The sequence below is a fragment of the Gorilla gorilla genome, chromosome 6 (assembly GCF_029281585.2).
Source record: "Gorilla gorilla gorilla isolate KB3781 chromosome 6, NHGRI_mGorGor1-v2.1_pri, whole genome shotgun sequence".
NCBI lineage: Eukaryota > Metazoa > Chordata > Mammalia > Primates > Hominidae > Gorilla > Gorilla gorilla.
The window spans coordinates 116,154,955-116,177,230 of NC_073230.2; the positions used below are offsets into that span (position 1 = coordinate 116,154,955).

Consider the following 22,276-nt stretch of genomic DNA (forward strand, 5'->3'; position numbering starts at 1 on the left):
TACGTAAAGGGATTTCAAATCTCTTAAGTTCCAGCCCTCGACCTCCCCCTCCTGATCTCTGCTGCTTCCTGTCCTCTGGACAGTTTTATCTGACTTGCTTCCAGGTAGCCTCAAACTCATTTGTCAAAAAATTGGGGCAGCGTTCTGCCCGCCTTCCCTTATTTCAACAAAGGGCACCATCAACTTAAGGTCTCTTAGTTCTTTTCCCCTCCTACACCGAAACAATTACCAAATCCTATTAATTTGCTACACACATTTCCACATCCAGTCCCTCCTCTCCCCTTCGCTTCACTTTGAACCCTTGCTATCTTGTGCCCTAATGATTGCTGTAGCCTCTTAAGATGGTGAGCATCCTACTGCTGTTTCTCCCCTGTTCTGGTCAGTCTTCCATATTATAGCAAGAGATTTCCCCTGAAGTATTACAGCACTTGCCGTGCCCTATTCTTTATAGGAAATCTGGAAAGGTCTGACTTCTCTATCAACAGCCTTGACTTAGCAGGATCCAGCATTTTGGAATCCCTGAAGGCTGGTTCCATGCTCTGGTCAGTGCCTAGACTCAACCCAACTGAATACCAGCTTCATCATCAAGCTGCTCCCAGCCCTTTCTGTGCTACTGCTGGGTTTTAGATAGCTTGATGTGGCCTAAAAAGACCCTCAATCATTAGTTTCCATTTTTGTGTTACCAAGTAATGTGCAAAGCATATTTGCCCCATTTGTATGGCCCAACCTAGCTGCCAACCTAGGGAAAGATCAAGGGTGTTTGTTCATACATTACTGTGAAATAAAGCTGTCTCTGCCTAACAAAGTAGGGGGTGCCAAAGGGCCTGTTTATCTTCGGCCATACTGAATGTTTCAGTTAAAGAGCCACATTCTCTTAGCCCTTTGCACATTATCTTCCTTATCCTTAGAATACCCTTCCTTGCTTACTTTCTTGCGCAGCTCTTTATCTCTTAGGACTCGGCTTCAATGCTCCCTTTTAAGGAAAGCCTTTCTTAACTCCAGGCAGCAGGAAAGAATGGAAACCATCTTGGAGTCACACAGGTTTGTGAAACGATCTCACCTCTGTATCAACAGCCTTGACTTAGTAGGATCCGGCAGTTTGGAATCCCTGAAGGCTGGCTCCATGCTCTGGTCAGGGCAGGAGTACTTTAAATCAGGTGTGCAGGGGGATGGGCAAGCCCTTACTGAAGAAGTGTAGCTGGTTTTTTTTTTTTATTTTTTTGAGACGGAGTCTTGCTCTGTCGCCCAGGCTGGAGTGCAGTGCCGCAATCTTGGCTCACTGCAAGCTCCGCCTCCTGGGTTCACGCCATTCTCCTGCCTCAGCCTCCCGAGTAGCTGGGACTACAGGCGCCCGCCACTGCACCCGGCTAATTTTTTTGTATTTTTAGTAGAGACGGGGTTTCACCGTGTTGGCCAGGATGGTCTCGATCTCTTGACCTCGTGATCCGCCCACCTCGGCTTCCCAAAGTGCTGGGATTACAGGCGTGAGCCAGAGGAAGTGTAGCTGTTTTAAATAACATGTAAGTTCATACCATTACTCAGCTCACATACCCAGTTTCAAGTCCCAGCTAACATACCACTCTCAACTGGCATGCAAGATGGAATTTAGTGCTCTTAGAGAACAATGTTTTGTGAGATGCCTTAGTTAAACCAGAGCTGACCCTGAATGGAGATATTTGTCTATGAAAAAAACTTCTTTTAGTAATATGCTTCTAGCTGGTATGCCATCCTGGGAAATTGTCTCCACTCCCCAAATGTAGTCCCTACAGAATCATATACAGTAAAGAAATCCCCAAGGGCTCATCTGTCTTTAAGACACCAAGGTGTATGTATCAGCGTATAAGAAGTGTTTAAATTCACAGGAACTACAATCATTTCATAGTGAATGGATTAGATATATTTGATGGACAAAAATCAACTTAGTTTCGTTGGCATTTAAAAGGATAAGACATCACGTAAGTTACACAACATGTAGAAGAAAGATCAGAAATGAGTTTGGTTAGATTTTTGGGTAGTCATCAAAAACACCATCAGAAGTATGGGGCAAAAAAGATTAAGCTGCCCTCCCACATGAAATTAGAGCAAGATTTTCGAGTACTTATTAAATTACTTCATTTGCTTAAGCAAAACATTAGCTTTCTTGGAAGTCAGGCCAAGTGTTATGTAACAGTTAGTCTTAACTCTGGTTTGTAACCAAAATAAGTAGATTATTGAGGTTATCCTTATTGAGAAAAAAACAAAACACGATTAGTAGAGGAATGGTTTGTGGTAACATGGCAACACTGCTCAACATGACAAAAACTAGCCAAGTGGAAGTTTTCATGGAAAACAACATTGATTTTTGTCAGGCATTTAAATATTCAATGTGATTAGTAAGTACTGAAATGCATAAATGACTTAAAGATACACTACATGCCTCAATAAGCAGTTAAGCCCAGGCTTTTCCCTGGTTCCATCCTCCCTCTTCGTCCTATTTCAGGCACTCCGTTCACAGAACTGATAGGTAGCTAGTGACATGGGGGTACCAGGAGGAGAAACATTTCTCTCCATCAATGGAGATCTTGGGAGTTCTGCAGAAATACAGAGGAGCTGAGGGAATGGCTTCCAGATTGTGGACCCTGGACCATGGCAAGAGGGCAAGGGATCCAAGGATGCACATGGCACGAAGCATTCTCTGATGGTGTAGATAAAAGTACCACTAGGCTAATAAGGTCTGTGAACATTTTTGACATCATAAAAGTGTACTCCTACTCAAAGAGGGCCATAAGAAGAAGAGTTGCTCTCCACGGCAAATATCCAGAGTAAATGGATTTGAGGCCAACCCCACCGCTGTTACAGAGCTTGAGAAATCTTTCCATCAAAGACTCTATCTTTATTGAAAACACATTCAACACTCACCCACAGGCACGAGCCAGGCGGCTGCCTCTGCATCTGAGGGAGCACACGTGTCTGGAGCACCTGCCTGATGCAGGCTGAACACATACAACTGCCCCCATTTACACCACTTGGTCCCATGAGTAAGTTATTACTCTGATTTTCAAATGAACTTGACTAGTATTCATTTAAGCTCCAGAAAGCATCTGGTGTCAGAAGAAAACAGGAAGGCAGGATGGTTCACTATTTCCCATTTATTCAGCAGCAGTAGTTACCCTATCCTCAATTTGCCCTATTTTATGACAACCTAACATATTATGCTGGGAGGAACAGAATGAGTATATAACAAGGTTTGCCCCAGAAGCTAAAACAAATGTACTGACATTTAAAGAGCAATACTCACCCTCGGTTTGTCTACAGGCGAAAGAAATTCATCCAATGATGCTTCAGTATGCAAGAACAAAATTGTTTTGCAATAATACATAAGAAAGAACATTCTCTAGGACAAAAGTCCCCTCCTTGCCAAGAGCCTGGGGTGCAGCAGGAGTACAGTATTTTTTTGAATCCCTGAAGGACAGCTCAATTTTTTGCTAAGGGCATGAAGGTTCTGGAATCAGCCATGTGTGGAGGGATGGATATGCCTTTTTAAAAAAGCATGACAGTATTTCTGAGCATGATTTTCAGTTGCTAAATATAGGCTTAGCAACAGCACTGCTGATGAAATCACTCAGGAGACATTTTTAAAGAGAAGCAAAAGAAAACAGATTTGTGATGTACACACAGCAGGACAACTGTTTTGGATGAACTCATTCCAACTTGTTAAGACGACAAAAATGACCAACTTGTTAAGATGAGAAAAATGAACGTGTTCAATTAACTGAATCCTCTTTTTAAGATTACTGAGTGTGTTGCAGCTGAGTGAATCTTTGGGACTCGGGAAAAATAATCCACACAGACATTGCAAATCCCTGTGTTAGCCCAGGCCCAAACTCCTCACCCAAATCCAAAGCCTTTCCCGAGGGCAGATTTTACCAGGAACATTCACCGGGGCTGGTAACCTCTCCCATTTCTGTGTCAGATGTTCATAGCTGAGTAACAGATAAGCAAGGAAAAAGAGCAGGGTCCGAGCTAATCTTTATCCACACATACGCCCAGAGGGCCAGTGGCTCATGTGGGATGTGGGTACCAAGCTTGAGGGCTCAGGATCACTTCTGGAAACAAAGCTGACAGGCTGATGTTTCCTACTGACCTGTCACAGCTTCCTCAGCAGTCTTTCATCCTAACTGAAATATGACCCACTATGGCAGGGGTGCACGCCCTTGGCTGTACCCTGGACCTTCCTGGGGAGCTATAGAGAAATCCTGAGAGCAGGCCTACCCCAGAGATTCTGAGGTAGGCAAGGGTGAGAGACCTGGGCACTAGGAATTTTCCAAGCTATGTAAATGATTCTTGTGTGCACATGTGGTTTAGAACCACCTCATCATGTCAGCCCCACTCTGGCTTTAGGGAACTCAACTCATCACCCGACACGGAGGCTAACAAAGGATCACTGGGTGCAGTGGGCCCAGACCAACAGAATTGGGATCCCCTGGGAGAGTTGAGAATGACTTCAAGAGCTATTTTAGAGACACAACAGAGTGGGTTTGAGGAATAAGGATGACAGAGGAGTTGAATGATGATGTAAAGGTTTTCCGGCTTGGCTAGTTAGGTGATTGTGACCTCCCAACCAAGACAGGGAGTATAAGAGAATGAGAAGGTTTGAGAGAAAAGATTAGAATTATTTTGACCATTCTGGGGTTGAGATTTCTGTGGGTGGTGACATATGATAGCAAGTTTACTGGGCCAAGGCCCCATCAAGAGGCAGTCACAGACCTGAGGGCTCTTAAGTATAGAAGGGGCACTAGAGGCACGGGTCTGGACAAGCTCACCTGGGAACCAAGGCAGAGGCAGGATGAGAAGAAGAAAATATGGGAAATGATAGCATTTAAGGAATGGCTAGAAGAAGATAATTCAGCAAATGACACAGAAAAAAAAAAAATGGCCAGAGAAGTTAGAACAGAAACAGATGGCTGTGGTGTAATGCAAGCTCTGAGAGGACAGGGCCATATCTCGGCTTACTTCGTATCCTCGGTTCCTGGCCCAGGGCCTACCATGCTGATAAAATGTGAGCTCAGCATCAATAAAAATGTGCTGAGTCCCAGTTTATGAGTTTACAGAAGGAAATGGCGGTCAACTCTAGCTAAAGCTACAGAGTGGTAAGGTAAGAATGGGAATGTTTGGTGGCTGAGAGGTCTCTGGTGATGGTGAGAGTAGTTGCAGGGAAGAGTGTTGCTTAATAAGCCATGTATGACAGTTAAAGCACCCCACCCTGGGCATGGTTGGGGTACATGGGGGTGTGTGCACGTGTGGGCAAGAGCACATGCATATGTATGTGAATGCATTCATGGGGCACTACTGGAGGGCCATGGTATCCAAGTGGCTGCTGGGTTGTTCTTGTTTCCTCCTCAGAACTGTTTCGCACTTGGGTATTTTTAAAAATTCACTCACATCTGTGTTCCACCAATTCAGTAACTGCAGCACATAAAAATGAAGTAAAAGATGCGGAGCTAGGGCAAAACTTTTCATAGCAAATGATGATTTTCAAAGGTACAAATGCATGGTCCTTAGGGTTGCATGGGACACAGGATTGCACATCAGGGATATGAAGGTTTGGAATGAAAGAAAGCAAAAGATGTTGTGGCCAACATTTCCAGCTGCTGGTTGCTCCAGCACCCGTGCCTAGGCAGTGAGGTGGCCCGCCACTGGAAGGTGCAGTCACATGTCCATGCCCCCAGGCACTGCTCCTTCATCCTCTCCTGCATCCCCACCCTCCTTGGGCTTCCAGACCAGATGGGTGCCCCCGGAGCACCTGGCTTTACCTGATGAGGAGGAGCCTGTCCTTTTCAGATGGATGGTCATCCAGCCACTGAGAGAAGCGTGTGTGGGACCACTCTGCCCTCTGCAGGGTTGAAACACAATTAGAGAGAGTGCATACGCATTCTTTAGTAAATGGCAGCAAGTGCTGGTTCGAAAAGCACTCTCAAGTATTCCCAAGGTGAAACTGCCCCAAAACCTGTCCAAGGGAAGTGTGAAGGGGGCATAGGCCTTGGTGAACCTTCCTGACTACCAAGGAGCCTTCTAGATTTGCCAATTGATGGTGGGTCAGCAAAGAAAATGGGGCTGCCATCAAAAATTCTTTATGAACACAAATTACTTGTGTCATTATTAAAGGTAAATTCTGGATGCATCAGGTAATTTTTTGCACTGCTGAGAAACAAGACACTGAGCAGTGGGAGTTTTCCTTTTCTAGTATCTATTCACTGTCAAAGATAGACATCAGCAACTAAACAAAGCAGCAGAGGGCCAGGAATCATTCAGTGAGTAGGGGCTCAGGATTCACACAAGCAATGGGAAGAGTCACAAAAGGGTTCTGGCTTGACTTTATTTATTACCTGGAAAGGAGATTTCAGCTCAGCGGGTGCTCTTGTGAACAAAAACTGAATAATGATGCTGAACGGAATCACATCCCCCAGTGCAGGACTATTGGCTACATGTTCACTTGCCTGGAAGAGCAGAGGTCTAGACGGGAAAAACAGAAGTTATTTCACACTGTTCAATACTGAAATAGGTGATTTGGTGGGAGAATCATTCTCCTTGTAGAATAGCATTTTTCCTAGACTGGCTACTGAAGGAGCCCTCCACTGCTTAACCACTCTATTCAGCCTTGAGATGCCCACAAGCCTCCACCCCCACATGCCCACGTGCTCACAGGCTGATCTACCCTTCAGCTCCCATTTGACCCCCGGTTCATTGGTCTATGAGTCTGACATCCACCGGACTCAGCAAATGCTCCTTATAAAGTTCATCTAATTACTAGGCTAAAAGCAAATAAAGAACAAAAGTAAAGCCTTCAAGTAGTTGTTATTAACAGATTCTTATCTTTATCAATCCTTTCAGCTTTTATTTAAAATAGAATCCTTCTTTGGACCATAATCAAATGTGGTATACTCAAACATTTTCTACACAACTTTTCAAAAAGGCAAATATGTCTTTGTATATACAAAGTTATTACTTTGCTGAACATTCCATCAAAAATTTATGCTAGCTCCCTTATACTATATTACATGTATGGGTTTCATTGTCCACATTTTACAGAAGGAGCATGCAGGCAAATCCATTCCACTACCAATTATATACCACCTGGTGCAAAAGGCTGGCAAGAATTATTTGAACTGTTATTGGCTTTGAGCTCTTATGGATGAAAGCTGATTAGAAGCGAAGCTGTGGACATTGAATCCCAAGTGGTAAGATGGCAGCAACATCTCTTGACAGATCAGATAATGATTCTGAACCGTGTAAAACAGCACTGTATCCTGGGGTCTTTCTTCACCCCAACTTAATTACCCTAATTACGAATGAAGGCCTGTACAAAATAGAGAAGCGAACTTCTTCCCTACACTAATGATAAGGTCAAGAGTCAAGAATGTTCTCAATAGATAGCTGGTTCTCATTAGATACAGAATTATTATTAGCAAATATGGCTTTATATTAACTATTCTACAAGTAAAAATCTATCTCTATCAAATAACATTATGTTGTAATTTATTTTCCTTAGCTACTGGGGAAGCATTTCAGTCATTTATGTTGTCTATCACCAGAAAGCCATAAAGCTCCAAACCAGACATTCCATGAGAAGACGACTAAGGTCTTATGGCCACACTGAAAATGTGATGCACCTGCCTTGAAAATCTGCAAGGTCCAAATAATTTCACAGTGTTCAATGCTGCAGAGCTTTAGGTGATAATTCAAGTGTCTAAACAAATATGAAAACTTTGCTGAGAATATTTCAGATTTGTTTGTAGGCATCTCTGTAAGTCCTCTGTGTGGATGACATTGTCTTCATCTAGGTAAAATCTCCTAGTTTTAACATAATTCTCATCATCAACAGTATAGCACCTACAGTGTGTCAGGCACAGTTTAAAGCTTTATAGAGGGTGAAGTCAGCAAGATGGCAGAAGAAGAACTTCCCGGCTTCATTGCCCACCCACAGAAAATCCAACTAACAATTATCCACAGACAAGAACATCTTTGTGAAGACACTAAAACTTGGGAATGAGAATGAAAACACCTACATGGAACACAGAACCATATAAAAACTGCATTAGAAGAGTAAGAGGCATGGTTTCACCTTAACCATATCACTCCTCCCACTCCTCCAAGTCAGCACAGAGCCACAGGGGGGATTCTCCTAAGCCCACGTTTTCTACAGAGGAAAAGAGAACTGAAAGTAGAGATCTAGCTTCCCTAGCATTCTGAGTTGCTTTGAAGGAAGCCCATGACTGTCTTGCCTCAAAGGGAATACTGGAGTAACTGCAGGGCAAGATCCCCTGGTGTCAAACAAATCAAGAAGGTGGAGTTTGCAGTGACTGGTGTGCAGATCTTGGTGGTAGCTCCGTGTTGCTGCCAGCAGCGGCACCTGATCAGAGAGATCAGCTAATGATCTACCCTACCTACAAAGCTGAGTCGGCTGCTCCCAGAAGCTGAACAAGAAGTTCAACCTGGCTTGACTCCCTAGAAAACTAGCCTCTATGCCCAGCCTCAGAGCCTACCCCAAGGCCCTACCCAGGAAAAGAGATGCCCACCACAGTGCATTTTTTGAAGAGAACAGTGGCTAGACTTGCCCAAACCCTGAAGTCCAAACAGCAGCGCCAAACAGTGGCTCCACCCAGTGTCAGAGCCCATCCCATGGTCCAGCCCAGGCAAGGACTATGGAGCATAACCTCTGGACCTGTCTAGAACAGTGATCCATCTAAACCTAGAGCCCAGCCTGCCGACCTGCCCAACTGCATAACCCAAATAGCAATACTCCCCAACAGGGAAATACACTTTGTGACCCTGCCAGATATTAGAAGCAATCACAGTTCCCAGCCAGCAGCTCCGCCTGATTGCAGAGGCCAGCCAGTAGTCTTGCTGGAGGGTGAAGCTCAGCCAGCAGCCGCATCCAAACTCAGAGCAAAGGCAGAGACCCAGCCAACTAGAGAAACTGACAGCAAGCTCTGCCTCCCTGGGGTTGATATCAGCTGGCTCATCCAGAATCACAGGCTAAAGTAAATAATGAAGTTAAATCTATGCTAAAGAACACCTCTAAAGGATGGAAGAGGTGGCTGTCTCCTCAAATGCACAGACTTCAATACAAGGACATGAAGATTATGAAGAATCAGCGGAATAGTGACACCACCAAAAGAAATTAATAAAGCTCTAATAATGGACCCTAAAGAGATGGTCATCTATGGAATGACTAACAAAAAATACACAACAATCCTCTTAAGGCAGTTCAGGAAACTACAAGAATATAAAAATAAAAAGTTAAATGAAATCTGGAACACAATATATGAACAAAATGAGAAATCTGACAGAAAAACAGAAACTATAACAAAAACCAAATAGAAATCCTGGAAATGGAGACAACAACAACTGAACTGAAAAATTAAATAGCAAGTTTTAACTGTAGACTTGTACTAAAAATTCAACCCAAAGAGGAGTTCACCAAGACACATAACCAACTGTCAAAAATAAAAGACAAAAAAATTGAGAGCAGCAAGAAATAAGAAACTTGTTACATACAAAGAACTTGCAATATGGCTACTAGAGGATTCTCAGCAAAAACCCTGCAGGGCAGAATAAAATGAGATGATATATTTAAAGTGCTGCCAACCAAAAAAGCTATCCTTCAGAAATGAGAAAGAAATAAAAACTTTCCCAAGCAAAAGCTAATGGAGTTCATCAGCAGTAGGCCTGCCTATTGAAATTGCTAAATGGAGTTCTCTAAGCTGATATAAAAGGCTGCTAATTAATAAAATATATGAAAACACAAAAATCAATGCTATAAATAATATAGAGTCATACTCAGAAAAACCCAGAAGTGTAATAGTGGTCTGTAAAATAATTGTATCTCTAATACAAGGTTAAAAACTATTAAAATTATAGCTCAAGGCCAGGCGCAGTGACTCATGCCTGTAATCCCAGTACTTTGGAAGGCTGAGGTGGGCGGGTCACTTGGGGCCAGAAGTTCCAGACCAGCCTGGTCACCATGGCAAAACCCTGTCTTTACCAAAAGTACAAAAATTAGCCAGGCATGGTGGTGTACACCTGTGGTCCCAGCTACTTAGGAGGCTGAATCACGAGAATCGCTTGAACTGGGAGGTGGTGGTTGTAGTGAGCCAAGATGGCACCAATGCACCCCAGCCTGGGTGACAGAGCGAGACTCTGTCTCAAAAAAAAGAAAAAAGAAAAAAGAAAAAAAAAGTATAGCCCAAATTAGGGATACAAATTACAAAATGATGTATATTTTGACATTAAAATATTAAAATGTGTAGGGAAGGGGAATAAAAATGTAGAGTTGTTGTATGTTATCAAAATTCAGTGTTATCAGCTTGAAATACCCTGTTATGAGTATATGGTTTTTGGAAGCCTCATGGCAAGTACAAAACAACAATCTAGAGTAGAGGCACAAAACATACATAGAAAGAAGTCAAAGCATACCACTATAGAAAACAATCAGACCACAAAGGAGGACAGCAAGAGAGGAACAAGGAAACAAAGCATCCACAAAACAATCAGAGAACAAACTACAAACTAGTATTATTGAGTCTTTACCTATCAATAATTATTTTAAGAGCAATAAAATCTCCATTTGTAAAAGAAAAAATGGCTGAATGTATAAAAAATAAGACCCAGCTGGCTGGGTGTGGTGGCTCACACCTGTAATCCCAGCACTTTGGGAGGCCGTGGTGGGTGGATCACAAGGTCAGGAGATCGAGACCATCCTGTGAATGGTGAAACCCCATCTCTACTAAAAATACAAAAAATTAGCTGGGTGTGGTGGCGGGCACCTGTAGTCCCTGCTACTCGGGAGGCTGAGGCAGGAGAATGGCGTGAACCAGGAGGCAGAGTTTGCAGTGAGCCAAGATTGTACCACAGCACTTACAGCCTGGGCGACAGAGTGAGACTCCGTCTCAAAAAAACAAACAAACAAACAAACAAACCCAGCTATGTGCTGCCTACAAAAGAGTCAACTCACTTCCTTTTTTTTTTTTTTTTTTTGAGACGGAGTCTCGCTTTGTAGCCCAGGCTGGAATGCCTCAGCTCACTGCAAGCTCTGCCTCCTGGGTTCACGCCATTCCCCTGCCTCAGCCTCCGGAGTAGCTGGGACTAGAGGCGCCTGCCGCCACGCCTGGCTAATTTTTTATATTTTTAGTAGAGATGGGGTTTCACCGTGTTAGCCAGGATGGTCTCGATCTCCTGACCTTGTGATCCATCCGCCTCGGCCTCCCAAAGTGCTGGGATTACAGGCATGAGCCACTGCGCCTGGCCCGAGACTCAATTCATTTCTAAGGACACAAAGAATAAAAGTGAAAGTATGAAGAAAGATATTCCACGCAAATGGAAACTGAGAGAGGCAGGACTAGCTATCCCTTTATATCAGACAAAATAGACTTAAGCTCAAAACAATAAAAAAAGGCAAAGAAAGTCATCATGATAAAGGTGTCAATTCATCAAGAGGATACAACAACTGTAAATATATCTGTACCCAACATCAGAGCACCTAAATATGTAAAGCAAATATTAAATAATTTAAAGACAGAAATAACTTACAATGCAGTAATCGTAGGGGACTTCAATACCTCACTTTCAACAATGGCAGATCATCCAGATAGAAAGTTAATAAGGAAACAATGAACTTGAACTACATTTTAGACCAAATGGACCCAACAGACATATACAGCATATTCTATCCAACAGCAAGGGAATAGACGTCTTCTCAAGTGCACATGTATCTTGCTTCAGGATATGTCATATGTTAGGTCGCAAACCAAGTTTGAACAAATTTAGGAGAAATGAAATCATATCAAGTATCTTTTCTAATCAGAATGGTATGAAACTAGACATCAATAATAGGAAAAATCTTTGAAATGCCACAAATATGTGGAAATTAAACAACATGCCCCTCAACAACCAATGGGTCAAAGGAGAAAACAAAAGAGAAATCAAAAAACATCTTGGAACAAATGAAAATGGAAATGCAATATACCAAAACGTATGGGATACAGCAAAAGCAGTTCTAAGAAGGAAATTTATAGCAACAAATACTTAAATAAAAATAAACATCTCAAATAACCTAATGGTACACCTCAAGAAACTACAAGAGAAGAACAAATTTAAGCCCAAAGTTAGCAGAAGGAAAACAATTCAAAGATCAGAGCAGAAATAAATACAGACTAGAAAACCAGGGGAAAAAAATCAACAAAACAAAGAGTTTTTTGAAAAGTTAAACAAGATTGACAAACCCTTAACTAGACTAAAAAAGAAAAAGAGAAGACTTAAATCAAATTGGAAATGAAAGAGAAGATATTACAACTGGTACCACTGAAATACAAAGGATAATGAGCGATTACTATGAAAAATTATATGGCCACAAATCCAGTAAACTAGAAAAAAATGGATAAAATTCCTAGACACATATAATCTACTAACACTGAATCAAGAAGAAATAGAAAACAGAAATAGAAGAAACAGAGAATCTGAGCAGACCAATAATGAGTAAAGAGATTGGATCCATAATAAAAAGTCTCCAATCAAAGAAAAGCCCAGGACCTGATGGCTCCACAGGTGAATTCTATAAAAGGTTTAAAGAAGAGCTAATACCAATCCTTCTCAAACTCGTCCAAAAAAATCAAAAAGGAAGGAATACTTCCAAGCTAGTTTTAGGAGGCCCTGATACTAAAGCCACAAAATGACATAGAAGAAACTTACAGGACAATATCCTTGATGAACATAGATATGAAGATACAAAATCCTCAACAAACTACTAACAAATCCAATTCTACGGCACATTAAGAGGATTATTCACAATGATCAAATGAGATTTCTCCCTGGGAGAAATGCAAGGATGTGTCAACATATATACATCAATAAATGTGATGCATCGTATCAGCAGAACAAAAGACAAAAACCATATGATCATTTTATTAGATGTGGAAAAAGCATTTGACAAAATTCAACACCCTTTTCTAATAAAAACTCTCAACAAATTAACGGCCACATACGATAAGCCTACAGCTAACATTATACTCAATGGTGAAAAGTTGAAAGCTTTTCCTCTAAGATCAGGAACAAGACAAAGATGTCCACTGCCAGCAAGCACTTTTATGCATAATCCTACTGGAGGTCTTTGTCAGAGCAATTAGGCAAGAGAAAGAAAGAAAAGGCACTCAAATAGAAAGACATGAAATATTACCTGTTTGCATATGACATTATCTTACATATCCAAAACCAAAAAGATACCACCAAAAGACAGAACTAATAAAGGAATAAGGTCCCGGGATACAAAATTAAGACAAATCTAATCAATAACAATGAATGATCTGAAAAGGAAATCAAGAAAATACCTACATATAATAGCTACAAGAATGTAAAATACTTAGGAATAAATGTACTTGGAATAAATTTAACCATGGAAGTGAAAGATTTGTACACTAAAAACTGTAAAACATTGATGAAATAAATTGACAAAAAAATAAATGGAAAGCTATTCTGTGTTCACGGACTTGAAGAATTAATATTGTTAAAATGTCCATACTATCCAAACCAATCTTCAGATTCAATGCAATCCCTATGAAAATTCCAATGTCTTTTTCCCCAGAAATAGAAAACATAATCCTAAAATTCATATGGAACCATAAAAATCCCTGATTAGCTAAGGCAATTGTAAGTAAAAATAACAAAGCTGGAGGTATCACTACCTAATTTTAAACTATATTACAGAGCTATATAGTAATTCAAATAGCATGGTACTGGCATATAAATAGAAACACTAAGAAAAAGAACAGAACATAGAGCCCATAAATGAACCCACACATTCACAGTCAATTGATTTTCAACAAAGGTGCCAAGAAAACACAATGGGTAAAGGACAGCCTCTCTAATAAAAGGTGTTGGGACAACTGGATATCCATCTAAAGAAGAATAATTTGGACCCTTATGTCATACCATATAAAAAATCAATTCAAAAACGGATAAAAGTCAAGGTGTGGTCTTGAAAGGACTTGAAACTGTAAAAAAACTAGAAGAAATAAAACATAGGGGGAAACCTCCATGACACTGGTCTGGGAGGTAACTTTTTGGATTTGATCCCAAAAGCTGAGACAATAAAAGAAAAAATAGACAAATGGGATTACATTAAAGTAAAAAGCTTCTGCATAGCAAAAGACATAATGAGAATAAAAAGACAACTAATAGATTAGAAGAAAGCCATACATCTGATAAGAAGCTAACATTCAAAATCTATAAGGAACACAAAAATGGCAAGAAAACTACCCAATTTAAAAATGTGCAAAAAACCTGAATAGATGTTTCTCAAAAAAAGTCATATAAATGACCAACAGATATATGAAAAAATGCTCAACATCACTAATCATAAGGAAAATGCAAATTAAAACCACAATGAGATATCACCTCATGCCTGTCAGAATGACTATTATTTAAAAAAATGAAAGATTGTGGTGAGAGTGTGGCGGAAAAGGGAACCCTTGTACATTGTTGGTGGGAATGTAAATTAATACAACCATTTTGGAAAACTGTATGGCAGTTCCTCAAAAAACTAAAAATAGAATTACAATATGACTTAGCAATCCCACTTGAGTACATATCCTAAAGACTTGAAATTGGCATGTTGAACAGATAGTGCACTTCCATGCTCACTGCAGCATTATTTACGATAGCCAAGTTATGGAATCAATCTAAGTGTCTATCAATGGATGAGCAGATAAAGAAAATATGACATATATACAAAATAGAGTACTATTCAGCCTTCAAAAAGAAGCAAATCCTGTCATTCGACAACACGGATGAGCCTGGAGGACATTACGTTAAGTTAAATAAACCAGACACAGAAACACAAATACCACATGGTCTCACTTATTTGTGGGATCTTAAACAACAGAACTCACAGAGGCAGAGAACAGAATGGTAGTTACCAGAGGCTAAGGGGGGAGGAAATGGGGAGGTTTTAGTTAAAGGGTTCAAAGTTACAGTTAGACAGGAGGAAGATGGTTTTTGAAATCTATCGCACAACATGATGACTATAGTTGGTAGGAATGCATAATACATTTCAAAATTGCTAATAGAATAAATTTCAAATGTTCTTATCACTAAAAATGCTAAGTGTCTGAGGTGATGTTTTAGTTTGAATTAATCATCCCAAACGGTACACATATAATATCACTTTGTACCCCATAAGTGTATACAATAAACAAATATATGTTAACTCATTTATTCTTCTAAAAATCCTATGAGTTAGGTACTATTACATCCCCATTTTACAGATGGGTAAACAGAGGCATAGAGAAATCCAGTAAAAGCTAGAAGTGGCAAAGCAAGGATTCAAACCCAGACAGCCTGGCTCTTAATTCTGCAATGCAGCCTCTTTTAGAATATCAACTGTAGCAACTACTCATCCTATTTCTAGAACAGCTATGCTGATTCATAGAATCAGTATGTATAGAAACAAAGACCTCTAGAGAAAGTACAATTTTGAACTGTCAACAACTTGTACAGAAAAACCTATCTGAGAAAACTAATGTGTACAGGATCATCATTTGAAGGTCACACAATTATCACCTCTCTGGGTACTCCAAATTCTATCTTTGGGTCAAAATGGACCTCTAGTCACTTAGCTACTTGAAGCATATAATCACAGTCTCTTTCGGAATTATTTTCACATGGTGTGACCTTAAGTTCCTCTGGGGTAATGGGTGGTGTTGTCTTAAAGGCCTCTGGAAACTGACTCTGCATTGGAATGATGACGAGGCTATGCCTCAGCTCTGCTCTCCATAGACTGGTCACTATTTGTCCCCAACAGAAAAAGCTAAAATATCTTGCAGCCCTATGGTCCCTGGATGCTGAGCAGCTGACATTCCCAGACAGCTCCCTAAACTCCAAATCCAGCCCATGATTCTAACCTGCTCATTGTGACAAGGCTGCTCTCATGTTTGAGCTATTGCAGGGAAAAAGTGTAATAAGAAGTCCCTCCACTGGGTCACAAGTTCATATTGTAGGTCTGGTGTGCCCAGGCCCTGAAAGGGGACTTTGAGGGATGCAAAGGATAGCGGGACTCATGCCTTCACTTCTTTTTTTTTTGAGGCAGAGTCTAGCTTTGTCACCCAGGCTGGAATGCAGTGGTGCAATCTCGGCTCACTGCAACCTCTGCCTCCCAGGTTCAAGCGATTCTCCTGCCTCAGCTTCCCAAGTAGCTGATGACAGGCGCCTGCCATCACACCCAGCTAATTTTTGTATTTTTAGTAGAGACGGGGTTTCACAATGTTGGTCAGGCTGGTCTCAAATTCCTGACCTCAAGTGATCTGTGCGCCTTGGCCTCCCAAAGTGCTGGGATTACAGGCATGAGCCACTGCACCTGGCTTCATGCCCTCACTTCTGTCCTGCTGTCCCTGGTTGTCATGTTCAGCAGTACATTGGTCCTGTGACTTTTCCCTTTCTCCATTAGAGCCCATTCTTTGCTCATGCCATGTGATAGAGTAGGGTTCATCTTGAACCCTAGTTTACGATGTGAGAAGACCCCAGGGATGGGGGTGGGGTTCAGTTCTATATGACAGTCCTTGATTGTTAATGAACAGCACCCATATGGAATCCTATACTACCTCTACAACAGGAAGGTGATCAAGAATTTTGGTCCTCCCATCTCTTAGTACTTCTTGTATGAAGCTCTCTGTATAAAAGTCCTTATAAGTACTATAGAATTAAGTGCCAAGAAATGCTTAACTATCTTGGCCAGGTGTGGTGGCTCACACCTGTAATCCCAGCACTTTGGGAGGCTGAGGCGGGCAGATCATGAGGTCAGGAGATTGAGACCATCCTGGCTAACATGGTGAAACCCCATCTTTACTAAAAATACAAAAAATTAGCCGGGCATGGTGGTGGGCACCTGTAGTCCCAGCCACTCGGGAGGCTGAGGCAGGAGAATGGCGTGAACCTGGGAGGCAGAGCTTGCAGTGAGCCGGGATCATGCCACTGCACTCCAGCCTGGGTGACAGAGTGAGACTCCGTCTCAAAAAAAAAAAAAAGAGATGCTTAACTTTCTCTTAGGAATTGATACATTTTCTTCCTTCTGATAATGAGAATCAGATTCTGTTTCTCTCTTATCTTTGGCTTCATGAAGTTTAAAGCCAAGTCTGAAACTTATCTATAGCAATTTAAGTTAGTTTTATGGTTTGAATATTTACATTTTTCTTTATTTTCTTCCAATATATTCTTGACGCAAACTGTAAATGATACAAGGAAGGAAAGAAGGGCAGAAGGGGAAGGACAAGGACGGAGACAGACAAGGAGAGGGAAACAACCTGAACAGTACATGCACATAACAGCATGTCTAGCAGCCCAGCCCACACAGAGGTTTCTGGCTGAGATGCCTGTCTAAGCCAGGCCTGGTAAGAACCAGCTCATTTTAAAATGGAATCTTCTGGGTAATCACCTGTCCCCCCCTTTTTTTTTGAGATGGAGTCTCGCTCTGTCGCCCAGGCTGGAGTGCAATGGCATTATCTCGGCTCACTGCAACCTCTGCCTCCTGGGTTCAAGTGATTCTCCTGCCTCAGCCTTCTGAGGTGGCTTACAGGATTACAGGGGCGCATGGCACTATGCCCAGCTAATTTTTGTATTTTTAGTAGAGACAGGATTTCACTATGCTGGCCAGGCTGGTCTCAAACTCCTAACCTCGTGATCCGCCCACCTCGGCCTTCCAAAGTGCTGGGATTACAGGCGTGAGCCACCACGCCCAGCCTCACCTGTCCCTTTTAACAGGACTGTCAAAAAATCCATGAAAAGCAAAACTAGATTTGACTCTGTATTGTGCATCACTGTCATAATTACCTGTAAACATCAAACAGAGACATTTTGTTTTGGGTGCTTGTTTTAAGAGGCTGAAAGAACATAGCTTGAGCACTCCCTTCTCCCTGATTCCAGGTGGAATTTTAAACACTAGCAAGTTAAAAAATAAATAACCATCTAAAGTGCTTTATGAAACAAAAAGAAATAAGGTGTTATAAAATGCAGATACATCAAACGCCACAATATCATTCTTAGAGCATAATATTCTAAATATAGCAGCACTTTCAAGGGTAAACTTTACAGGCAGAAGGTAGTGTTAATTTGTCAACTATTAGGTCTCATTAAAAAAAAACTGCATTTCTACTCAGCAAGATTCACATTTAAACAATTCATAGCTATGCAGCTGTCAGTCTTCTGACAGCTTGTTAAGGCCAATCATGAAGTAAAGAAAGGCAAAAATCCTGCTGCTCCTGTGTCCACATCTAACATCAGTGGTATCCTGAGACAGATGTAGGCATCATTCTCTTCCATGCCACTTGCCATCACCCCATCTTGACCTCCTCTTGCTGAAGGGCCTGGGAAGGCAGCAAGACCACTAAGTATGCGTACTGAGGTCTGGAACCAGCACAGAAATGAAAGAGTGGGAGAAGGAACATGATTCCCTTTGGGGGGCAGGGCACAGGTGGCCATGCTCTCTGCACAGGACACAATGAGGGCCTCTGAGAGAGAAGAGAAAGTGTTGGAGGCCTGCAGAAGGTGAGCATTTCTATGGAGATTCTTTAGGGAGGCCTAGTTTGTGGCATGAGGGGCCATGTGGGTCCCAGGAAAGAATGAAGCAGGAGGCTGATTTGGGTTCAAAGTAGAGAGGTTAGAAATGTCCCTGTCTCAGTCTAGATTGTCTATACCAGCAGACCAGGTAGGAAAGGAGGCAGGGATTTGGGCAGACATTCTCTAAGAATAAAAGCATACATTTGGCTGAGTGTTCCTTGTGTACTGTCTGGGAGCCTGAATGCAACAGAAGACAGTGAGATGAGGCATTTCAGCAGCAGGAGGTGGCCACTAAAGTGGGGAGTTTAGATTCTCTTTAAAATTTTCTGATTTTCCTGGATGATACACATAAGCATTCAAATCCTGTTCCAGGACCATTCAGATAGAAAACAAACAGAAACTTCTGGAATAAGATGTGGAGTATGGTGGTTACAAGCACAGGCTTTGGAATCAGGCAGCCTGGGTCTAAAATGTGGCTCCCAGATTCTCCCACTTTGCTGCTGTGGGTTTTAATTGCCTCATGGGGATCATACCTAACTTTTAAGTGCTGTGAGGGCTAAATGAGAAAGTATCAGTAAAACACTCAGCACAGGCTTGGTATAAAATACATAACCAAATAATAGTTGTCAGAAATAATAAAAATGATGATAAACTAAATATTCAACTCTTCATGTTTACCTGGGTGCGCTTAGCACTGCCAAAGTTGTAGCAAAGAGCAACAAAACAACTAAGTCCAAGATGGTGGTTACCTTCTGGCTGTAACACTGAAATCTGAAACTTGGAATTAAGAATCCAGAAACCTCAGAGAAACCGTTATTTCAAGGGATGGGTTAAGGGCTCCAGATCCACAAGCAGAAAGAAAAGACAGAATGCATCTGGAGGGTCTTAGTGTTAAAGGTGCTAAAAATGGAAGCTGCAGAGACGGCCTTCTTTCAGTTCTATAAACATTCAGGCACAGAGGTTTGGAATTTCAATCAACAGAGGATCATAAATACAAACTGTAGACCTAGAAAACCCTCATCACTCCTATAATTAAAAACAATTGACAGGAACACTACATTCTAGTTATTGACAGTTTTCTTCTTCCACTGCTCCTCATGCTAAAAGATCCATCAGAACACAGCCCCTATCTCCTGACAGCTTTCACTGCCCTTTCATTAAGCCTAGCTGGAAATGAGCTTCCAGCCGAGAAGACTGTGGACATCATCAGGGACAAGCTGTCCCTTCAGGAGCAAAGGTGGTGAGGCCTGCCTGAAGGCAGGGTCTGTGCCCCTGAGCTGGTGAAGAGCATTTGCTCCCTTTTCTGCCCTTTGCCTCACAAAGATCTATACTGACAATGTCAAGGGTCACAGCTTTGTGGCCTCTGGCCAGGAGGAGCTGAGGTAACAACCTCACAAACACTACTTAGGGAATAATGCCATGCTGCAGAGAGGTGGACAAAGACGGGGTCTCTATAGCTCCGACACGTGTGTCTTGTGTAGAAATACAAATCACCCAGGGGCAAATCACTAATGTCAAAAGCTTTCAGAGGCAGCATTCTCTACTGAGTATGAAAAGATTCCCGCTGCCTGAGAAACTATAATGTAGACAGTAAAATGTAAATATATGCAAGAAGCTTGCTGGCTTACATAAATAGTCCACTAATATCACCATCAAGAAGAAAGTGCCCCGTGGCAGATGGCTGCGTGATGGGGGAAGGGAGCACCTACTAAGGCCTGTGTGTGTGTATGTGTGAGGGCGTGTGCATGTGTGCACACGCTGGGTGTGGTCTGGACTCAAACTCCAGCTGGCACTGTCATCTTCCATTATGAAGGGACCCCTGAACTGAGCCCGTTGCCCTCCCCTGCAGCCACTGCCCCTAACTGGAACTGAGGCCTTCTGTGGCTATTGCAACCTACTGGCTTTTGGCTGTTTGGCTGCCTGTTTTTCTTGTCAACTCACGCCTGCTCTTTATTGGGTAATGTTTTAGTACATTTTTTTATTACTTTTTAGCTCCATGGTTATTTTTAAATGGGAAAAACAATGCAAGAGAGATTTAAAAATAGTATTTGACTTTTCTGACTATAAAAATAAAATAAGGCAGAAAATTAAAAAAAAAATAAAAACCCTAAAAAAAAACCCCAAGTGACAATCTTAGTCAAAGATATTTTCATGTTTTTCCTTTTTGTCTTTTATTCTCCATTCAAACAAATACTTTTATTCATTTATTTTATATTTTGGGACAGGGTCTCACTCTGTCACCCAGGCTGGAGTGCAATGACCCAATCACAGCTCACTGCAGCCTTGACCTCCCTGAGCTCAGGTCCTCCCACCTTAGCCTACCGAGTAGCTGGGACCACAGATGTGCACCACCATGCCTGGCTAATTTTTCTATCTTTTGTAAAGACAGAGTTTTGCCATGTTGCTGAGGCTAGTAGATGCTATTATTTTAAAAATAGTAGAGGTCGGCTGGGCATGGTGGCTCTTGCCTGTAATCCCAACACTTTGGGAGGCCGAGGCAGGCAGATCACCTGAGGTCAGGAGTTTGAGACCAGCATGGCCAACGTGGTGAAACCCCGTCTCTACTAAAAATACAAAAATTTGCCGGGCATGGTGGCGGGGGCCTGTAATCCCAGCTATTTGGGAGGCTGAGGCAGGAGAATCGCTTGAATCTGGGAAGCGGAGGTTGCAGTGAACCAAGATCATGCCATTGCACTCCAACCTGGGGGACAAAAGCGAGACATCATCACAAAAAAAAAAAAAAAAAAAAAAATAGTAGAGGTCATACCATATACTGCTTAGTCACCTGTTTTATCTAGTGATGCACTAGGGAGTATTTTTCATTTTACCAGATATTAACTAATAATATTACTGTTAATGTCTGCATATATTTGATCCTATGAATTTAGCATATTTTATTCAGGCAATCTCCTACTGACTACCATTCAACTGGTTTTGGTTTGATTGAGAGTCTTTGGTGAGGAGACCCATGAACAAGTGCCAAGGTCTAACTTGGACGATGCCTATTCTTTGTCACAGCCCACAGCACAGATGGAAGAAGTGCACATATTAATAAGAGTAAGCTTTTCACTGCAACTGCTCAGGACTCATTTTGAAGAAGAGACAGATCTCTAACAAGATTTTGCAGGTAGGTAAAACAGAGGGCCTATAATTAGGTTATTAGAATAAAGATGGCTCTGTACTGATTTACTCCTCTCTAGGAAGGAATTTGGTAGGACCTGCCACATGGATAAGCTTTCTCAAGTCAATTCTCTTCACGTGACAACTGCAAAGAAGCTGGCAGGGCCAGGGCTTTCCCAACAATGGTGCGGGGCAGAGGCCGCAGCACATGCTCACATCTCTCTTCTTCTCATCTGATAGGACTGAAAACATTCTTTGTAGACCAGGGCTGGATTTGAACCCCTTAATATATTATACTTCTGTTTTATTTCTTGATCCAGTTAATCCTAATCCTACGCTTTTTATAAAATAGTTGTGTCAGTCCCATCAAACAACTGAGAAAGCACTAGGATTAATTCAGTAGATTTCTGTAGATTCAATATAAATATAGAAATATACTGGTATATAGAAAAATACCTCTGTTGGAATTTTTCAATTAACTCAAGCTATGAAGGATACTCCATAGGCAAGAAACAATTATTCTTATGTGCCTGAGGCCTTGGGAGCTAAGACGTCATCTGCAGGAGGAACCTCAGAG

At 41.7% G+C, this 22,276-nt stretch overlaps 1 protein-coding gene across 1 annotated transcript in view; it reads right to left on the minus strand.

Moving 5' to 3' along the window:
* Positions 1 to 22,276, minus strand: part of COG5 (component of oligomeric golgi complex 5) — a 372,787-nt gene that overhangs the window by 2,998 nt on the left and 347,513 nt on the right. The window contains exons 20-21 of the mRNA XM_019030869.3: positions 6,366 to 6,492; positions 5,793 to 5,872 (exon numbers count right to left, since the gene is read on the minus strand). Coding sequence (XP_018886414.1) covers positions 5,793 to 5,872; positions 6,366 to 6,492 — 207 coding nt within the window. The remainder of the gene's footprint in view (positions 1 to 5,792; positions 5,873 to 6,365; positions 6,493 to 22,276) is intronic.